Below are 9,101 nucleotides of genomic sequence, written 5' to 3' on the forward strand. Positions count from 1 at the left end.
ACGGCAGACCTTATTCACTTACTTTCGCAATACCTCTTAATTTGATTCTGCTATACGTCCGAAATTAGTCTGTATAAGGAGACAGTGAGTGAATTTGGTTGAACGTCAACACACACTGTAATCTACCTAACAGTGAGTGAGTGAGCTGAGTTCATCCAAACAATAGCATTCCACTTATTCCTATATCGGTGTGTCAGCTTGATGTGTCAGGGAAGCTCGAAGTATGTCCCTAGACGTGAACCAGTTTGGTGGAACCCATGAGGACAGTACGATAGCATTGAAAACAACGAAGGTTTGCTGGCAATTTCATGAAAATGTTCCAAAATTCTCAAGACAATATTTCAAATTTCTTTGCAGTTCTAAATGAAGACATTGCAAGTGGAGCCAAAACGCCCTCCTCCAAGCCTCCACACTTGCACCACACCACGGTATTTACAAATGTGATAAATATCACATATTGCAATATTTAAACTCTGTACAGTTTTCGTCACGTTCTTGAACCTGCTTTCCCAAGACAGACCAAAAAATGTTACTGAAACTGTGAGATCTGTGAATGATGTTCCAGGGTGTGTATAGGATTCAAACATGGACGACCGTGAGATCCCAAACACGGACAAATCGCATACTGCACTTCGCACCGAGTTGCTAAAACTGATAGCACAAATCTCTGTCAGGTTTCCAAAAAAGGACATTATTTCACTTTTGAAATCAGAAATCAGACCATTTTTGTAAACGTGTACCTATTGCAAGGTTTTTTTGGTTACTGTGTTTATCAATTGAATATTTGATTTTAACCTTTGTATAGTTAATGACTGTCTGTGGGTTCCAGCGGATTTAGTTTCAAACAATTGTTTCTAGCATATTTAAACTTATTACAACTTCAAAAAACCGTTAAGGATGATAGTTCTAGAACGTTATCAGAATCGGTATCAGTAAGAATTAATTGTTATAAAAGGAGTCATATATCAGTAATAGTAGGATAAACAATAAAGTATATTGTTGGCACGTGTTACGACATATTGGCACGTAAAGTCCATGCAGGGTTTTTACTTTAAATGTGCCCAAGGGTGCAAATCCCGTATCTTAGTTCAAAATTGTCCATTACAGTCACATAATTCATTACAACATTGCGTGCTACCTGCACATACTCTTCCCAATTAATATGCCTGAATAAAATATGGAGTTTATCAAAAGATGATCAAAGCACTTAACAGCTCTTTATGTGCACCTTTTAAAGTGGATTAACACCTTAGGCGTTAGGCCATCACAGGATTAGCAAGATAGTTAATCCTACAGAAAACTATGCAAGAGTCAACTAACCTTCCACATCTTGATGGCTAAGATGGTATCCTCTCTGCTCTCCCTGTGGTCAGTCAGCGAGGGCATGGGCAGCTACCCCCTTTTTAAACATAACAGAATTGGGCTAAATATAGAACCTTACATTAGCAACGTAAAATGTCAAGGAGTAGTCATTCGCTGATGATGGTCCCCCGCCCTGTTTTTAAAAATATCAATGAAAAGGCTGTAAATTTGTATTTGTGAGCCAGATAAAGATTTTCTCTAGCGGATTTAATTACTGAAGGGTAAATTTGGACAATAGGTTTACAACTGTGTCTTCCTATGCGTGACAGTTCCCCGCTATCTCAAACAGGGACAATCAATGTGATAAGTATCACAAGCTTCGTATAAAACATTGAATCGGAGCCTCTTTAATTTGTTAGTGAATAGCGATGCCCTGGCTTCTGACGTGATGTGTTTGTATGTGGGAGGACTTGCATTACCGCTCGTGAAGTATCAATTAACTTTCCCGCTGCGAAAAACGCCGGAGGTGACTTTGACGTCTGCTACCTTGATCACGTGACACGAGTACCGCACAAATTGGTTGAAATCTATCTTCGATCCGATTGGGTAAATTCCTCAGAAAAATATTTAGATACTTGACTCACTGGAGCTTGTCTTTTGAAACACAAGCATCTGAAGGTTTCCAAGGCCACGTAGTCGCCATTGGAGGGCTACAATTCCAGGCCGACGTGTTCTGCCCTTTGGTGTATCACGTGACATTGTCACAATATGAGACGATTGGAAAAACATGTAGTTTTCGATTTATGGCTTAACGTGCTAATATGCAAAAAGGAGCACAACGCAATTATTGAAACGCTCTCTATAAATATTCTCATTCTGAACTTTAGCGTTGAATTTGAGAAACATAACGAAGGGACAATGCCAAGTGAAAACCAACAAGGACTTCTTGAGCGACCAATTATTTGTTTTTTACACTTCTGTACGATCGGTTTTCAAAGTACAAAGTATTCCAAATGGGAAATCGTTTGCCAGTCATTTACTTTGACATTTTTATCCCAGATCACACAGGCAAATGTCACATAACTTCCACATACCTTCAACAAAGAGGAAAGTTGCAGCCATCAATATTTCAACTATGTCGTGCAAACGAAAGTTATATAACTAAACGGTAACACACAAGAAATGTTTAGTCGATGGTGATGAGTTCTATACAGGTATGGTGGTTGTCTTTATGGATGTAAGTTTGCAGTGTTGCGAACACAACATTCAGCATTGTAACATTTGGAAAACGTTTGTACATGTGCATGGTCCTGGGTGTGTCGTGCGGGCACATGGTCCTGGGTGTGTCGTGCGGGCACATGGTCCTGGGTGTGTCGTGCCGGCACATGGTCCTGGGTGTGTCGTGCCGGCACATGGTCCTGGGTGTGTCGTGCCGGCACATGGTCCTGGGTGTGTCGTGCCGGGAAGGCTAAAGTGTATTTTTCAGATCTTCCGGGAACGCTAAAATTTATATTTCGGATTTCCCGGGTGAGCTAATTTCCAAGGGTGTAGGGGAGTACCGCCAAAGCTAAAGATACGGTGCCGGGAGTATAATACATGTTGGGAGTAGATAGATTATCTTCTTCGCTTGTTTAGAACTTTATTTAACAGTGGCGTTTGTATTTCAGATGTATTTAATCATAAAAAAAACATTAGAATAATAGTCACAAGGCATAATCCATGAGTAGTTAGAATTCTTATCGAAACATTGTTATAAATCGAGTATTTTTCTTCTTCGCTTGTTTAGAACTTTATTTAAGTGGCGTTTGTATTGTGTCATACAGTGGCAGTATCATAAATGTAAGCGTATCTTTGGCAAAAACAAATCCGATACAAACCACAAAATGTTTATTACGGCCTGTAAAAACTATAACAGAACTATAAAACAGTCAAATCAAGCCGACAAAAGGCAATGCGCAGAAAAAATACGCTTGGCACAAAAATCTAATCCTAAATTAAAATTATAATATATATCATAGAGCCCCCTGTCCACAGTGTAATGGATGCTTTCGATTTGACAAAAATATTCAGTATCTTACCAGAACCAATATGTCTGCACATGGCCCTGGGAATGATGATGACAGTGAGGACATGCATCTTTAACGGATGACAGCGTGTCAGATATTTGTCAGCTAATCTCAAGGGTAATAGCTGCTCCTTCAGCAGGTGAACGCCAAGTACAGACTGCATCAAAAAGGAACCCGATTCAATAAATCACAAATGAAATGGAATTATCATCTTCCTCATTTCTTAAAAGACTTCACCTTGGTAATACATTTGTCAAGTTCCTGTCGTGTTGTGTCTTCTAGTGCCAGTGCCTCACCTTGGCTATGACAATAAATGGAACATTAGTAAAAAACATTTTATTTTAAGTGTCTAATTTCTCAATTCTTCTGTGGACAGCAACGTCAACTCCTGACAGAAACGAACCTTATAAATAAATGCAAATGTTGAAACAAATAGCAATTATGTTTCAAGAATTTAAGAAGTTTGTTCTTTGGGGAAAACAAACTGATGGAACTGTGTGACTGTCTGATTTCCTCCAACTGACACTGGAACATTGCTGCGGCTTATTCCAAGGTCGAAATGCCCCCAAAGTGCCATACATTAACATTAACGTACGTCTATCTTAGAGCTAAGAGAGCTTCGAAAAATCTAGGCCCAGGCTACTAGGCTGAAGACAGTCACTGAAACACTGCACACTTCAGGTGCAGAACAGAACCATGGTACCTTTATCGTTAAATATTTTGTTTGTTTCAATATAATCCTCCTCTTGGCACTGATGTATAATGTCTTCGCATTTCATTTACACATATATTTGAAACATGGAGGTTATGTAAGTGGGTGTGTGCTTTTAGTTTTACACCGCATTTAGCAATATTCCCGACAGTAGGGGACATCAGAAATGGGCTTCACACATTGTGCTCGTGTGGGTAATCGAACGTGGGTCTTTGGCGTGACATGCGAAAACTTTAGCCACTAGGCTACCCACCGCCCCGGGATTATGTAAGTATTGTTCTTGTTTTAAATTGTTCATTATTAAATTAATTTATTGGAATCTATTCTGGAGTCACAAATTAGCGGCTCCGACGCAAAGGGATATCATGCATGTATTTGACGTCCGACAAGAACTCAATACCAAACTTGAACGTTATACCCAAAGGGTTAGTCTGTCATTGTGGCCATATGCCTACAATGAATCTCTCCTTTGATCTTCCAATTTGTTCCTCAAGTTGGAAAACGCAATAAGTTTAAATTTAATTAAACTTTGACACATATGTCGTCGAGCAAATGACGAAGAGTTTTTGTTATGTTTGTTAGTTGTTTAACGCCGAACTCAGAAATATTCCAGCTCTATGACACTGGTCTAAATAATCGTGTCTGGACAAGATAATCCAGTGACTGACGTCATTAGCATCGATCTGCTCAAACGGGACAAGATGACATGCATCAACCAAGTCAGCGAGCCTGGCCATCCCGTTAATAGCCTCTTACGAGAAGAATGGGCTGCTGAAAACCAGTTGTAACCAGGATCTTCCCTGTTCGTGGCAATGGCAATGCCTTTGGTGTTACTTTGGCCATAAAAAGTAAGGTGGCACAGGCCTGTTTTTCGAATTACGTCGTTGACTTAAAGGAGAATACTAACGCCAACTTTTCTTTGCATAAGGGTAAAACCATTCTAAAAGTAACCTTCCATGATTATAATTAGAATTAAACAAAAAGTTTGTTCAACCGCAATAAACACGTAAAAAACGCACGCGTATTTCCCCCTCATTCGTAACTACTTGCCTCTTTTCGTCACGTTCAAGAAGTCTCACACCTGCATAGTACGCCATTATTGCCAAGAATCGTGGCAAACCAATCCAATCGTGCGTAGTAAAATGTGAAATGACGTCAAATAGTTGCGATTATCGATTTTCATTTTTATTTCCAAATTATCTTGTTACTAATATTTGTTAACGACATAAGAGACTTACTTAAAGTGACTTACGTGTTGTGTCATAAATCAACTGGCGTTTTCTAGCAGTGGTCATGTTTGGAAATTCGGAGTGCCCGCTTGCGCTTATACAACGACCAGTCGTGAACATGGCCTCGAGAGGGGTACGAGTCGCCATCCGGCTTGACGGAATGACACGAGTAGTCACGAATGATCTCCGCCTATTACGGAAACAACCGACAGTTAATGAGCAGAAAGCAGGTATCACGTGACAGGACGTCATACGTGCCTTTTGCCGATGGCGTCTCTCTGATTTTACCGGACAACTTGACAGTGGACATTAAACATGTTTCCGATGTAATTTTTACATGGATCTTAGAGCATATAAGTACGAGCTTATTTTACATCTTGCAAAAGAAACTTCCAGTCAAGATGAAGAAGAAGAATCAAGCGACACTGAGGCACTTTCAACCTGTTTGTTACACGTCCTCGATGCAATCGTTTTTTAACCGCTATGTGTTAAACATGAACGTATCTATCCCAAAAATGGCATAACGGTACCTTAATAATGTATTATGGATCTGAAGTACTGTTTTATTGGACTACTATATTAGTACTGGTTCAAATTCAATGCAATACATACATAATATTGTTGATCGGATATGAGGCGCTCCACATCACTGTTTTACGAGATGCTAAATATGTATTCGTCTCGTGCGACTCGTGGTGACATTGCAGCTATTATTTGGCAACCTGTAAAGCCCGCGCATAGTGAAACGGGGAATCCCGTTACGTCATTAGGAAACCTTTTGACACTTGTGAATCCAAACATTTCTCCTGCCTAAATCTGTCTTTTCACTTAAAAAACGGAAGAAAAATTGTGTCTCTTTCCATTGTTCGATGACGCCGTGCATCCCCAGGCAACACCATCTTACCACAAGCGGTTTACATTACTGTAGCACGTAGTCTTAGCAATATGGCCGACTTTAGTCACATATGACGTTACAAATGAAAAGGTCACGTGGTTGCATATATGCATAATGGCCGAAGCTGCGACAACAGAAACCTTTTTCGCAATTAAAACATAAATAGAATAATTTTCGCTTTAAAAAGCATGCTTCTAATGACTTTATATTTCACCCAGTCATTTATTGCAATTTTCTAATATTCTCTTTTAATGAAGATTTTGATATTGATACGTGTAACTGTATGACTGATGCAATATATGTAACGTTGTTTATTTGTTTATTTGTTGTTTAACGCCGCGCTCAGCAATATTACAGTTAAATTGCTATAATTGTAAACAATCGAGTCTGGACCAGACAATCCAGTGATTGACACCATGAGCATCGATCTACGCATTTGGGATACGATGGCATGTTTTTAATTAAGAGCATGACCTTGACATATGCTGCAAATGACACCTTAAACTGAATGAATAATTTAATAACTTCGAACAAGCAAAAACATCATCAAGTGCTTGAATATCTATGGTATTCATTGTTAATTTCACCGTGACAGGCAAGTTGTCACATGAAAATGAGGCATGTTCATGCAAATAGTTATTGGTACGTGTACCCAGAGTGGGGATCACGAGTTAGAATGGTTCCCTAGCAACATGTGCAGGGCGTCGAAATGAGTCGGCTTGTCTATGCCACTGACCTTGTAAACGTGGAACGTGCTCACAATATCAATCATTGGATTGTCAGGTCCTGATTCGATTATCGACACGCCTCGGCCATACAGACTACCACAGAATGTGTCATTGGAACTAATAAAACTAATCATTACTGCAATCTGTGATCAGACGCTTTATGGTATTTCTGAACTTAACCACCGTTTGGTATATTGACGTTTGAATAGGTCACGAAGAACCCGACCTCTAGCTTGCTCATAACTGAAGAATAGTTTTATTGGATGACAAGGTTGTCTTGAGGTCATAAGAGAGTTCCAGCTCAGCAAGTGCAACTAACTACATTATGTCTCTGTCCTTTCAGAAGGTGTGACCGTATTTCCATGCAGGGGTCCCAACCCTGTCTGGTGTTAGGCCATCCGTAATTTATATGTGTTTCCCATCTCCAGCCTAAACCTGATAGAGAACGGGTGAGCGAATTAACAATAAACAAATATGAAAATATTTCCACTAATTGTGTCACTTATTTTACGCAATTTTACAAATTGAATTCAATCACTTGGTATCGTTCTTTATATTAATTTACGATGCCGATCGAGTCGCTTTTCTTCGTAAACATATGTTAATAAATATAGATACAGAAATTCCTGGGCCTAGATCTTCGAAGCTGTCTTATCGCTAAGATAGTCGTAAGTGCCATACATTAACATTTACTTACGACTATCTTCTGGATCTCAATGGGTGTGTAAGGGTAAGAGTATTTTCAATCAATCAGTGCATAAATTACCTTTGCGCAGTTGTTGATAAAACCTTCTATTATTTCACGACGGAATGAATGAGCGAGTTTAGTTTTACGCCGCTTTTAGCAATATTCCAGCTACATCACGGCGGGGGACACCAGGAATGGGATTCACACATTGTACCCATGTGGGGAATCGAACCCGAACGCTTTAACCACTAGGTTACCCAACCGCCCAACGACGGAATGAAAATTCGGTTGTCGGGAGATGGGGAACGCCGAAAACAATAATGGGAGCCTTAGCGATATACTCTGTCGCTGTCAACTCGTATGCTAACGTTGAACAATGTACAGAACCATCATGGATACGTTAGCTTATTCTAAAAACGTTTGGTTTTTGTTCAGTTTCAATAAATTTTCTTTTTTCTTTCGTCTTTCATTTTGTCGCTGTAAAGGTTTCAATTGGGAATTGAAACAGGGAGATACATATATTGCAAAAGCAAGAGCGGAACTAAACTTGAAAAGAGAGAGGCTGTGTGTGTCCTCCTTTTAGACCCAGAGAAGGGAGATTGGAAATGAGGAATAGAAAGATGGGGCTCCGCTTGTGAGGAAGCCCCATTGATAATTTAACTCTTATAATGAAAAGAATTTTTTGGTTCACACGGTACTTAGCACTGAAGAAGTTCTTAGCCTTTGACTCCAAAATGCTATCTCTACGTTATATCATTATAGATGGTTCAGGGAAAAGCAAGAGTGCAACAACACTGGAGTAGGGAAGGTGTAGGTGAAGATGGGAGGGAGAGTGAAGAAGGGGTAAAGAGGGAATGGGGGAGGGATGGGGAGGTGGGAATGTTGTTGCCTAACGATAAACTGTTGGCACTTCCGTCGGCAGACAGGATGTCGTAAAATACCACGACCACTTTGAGGCAGGCACATGATAAAACAACACTTTCGCCTAATTGTTCATTAATACAAGCTCAGAGTACACCGCATCAATGTAATGTCTTTCTTACATACACACACATCCTGAAGAATCATGTCATATACTAATATTCTATATACCCTAGAAACAAGTACCACGGAGATCCTAATAGATTAGCATTGATTTGGAAATACCTTCCTGCCAACCATCATAGTGAGCTGTTTCTTTGCAACCATTTGCTTTGTCAGAAAATGCATAATTTATACTTGTTTCTTACTCAACGTTTGCAAGAAGTATATGATTGCTTGTGAGGCTGGAGAGTAAGTAAACCACTGTATTTGTTTGATGTAATAGTTGACTTTATTGTAAATTGGACATTAAGATGTGTTTTTTTTCAATGCATCAGATCTGAATGATACATGTACCAGACCACAATACACTCGGTCGACAATCCTCTCACTAACACAATGATTTTAGGGGTTCATTTTCGAGTAAGTGTGCATATCATGTTGTATAAACATTAAAAATG

At 39.5% G+C, this 9,101-nt stretch overlaps 1 protein-coding gene across 1 annotated transcript in view; it reads right to left on the reverse strand.

The window, feature by feature from the left end:
* Positions 1 to 1,403, reverse strand: part of LOC124259564 (abdominal ganglion neuropeptides L5-67-like) — a 40,759-nt gene extending 39,356 nt beyond the window's left edge. Inside the window, exon 1 of the mRNA XM_046693713.1 lies at positions 1,321 to 1,403. Coding sequence (XP_046549669.1) covers positions 1,321 to 1,386 — 66 coding nt within the window. The 5' untranslated portion in view covers positions 1,387 to 1,403. The remainder of the gene's footprint in view (positions 1 to 1,320) is intronic.
* Between the last annotated feature and the right edge of the window lie 7,698 nt (positions 1,404 to 9,101).

The sequence above is a fragment of the Haliotis rubra genome, unplaced genomic scaffold, assembly GCF_003918875.1.
Source record: "Haliotis rubra isolate DU_JTF1 unplaced genomic scaffold, ASM391887v1 Scf73, whole genome shotgun sequence".
Classification (NCBI taxonomy): domain Eukaryota; kingdom Metazoa; phylum Mollusca; class Gastropoda; order Lepetellida; family Haliotidae; genus Haliotis; species Haliotis rubra.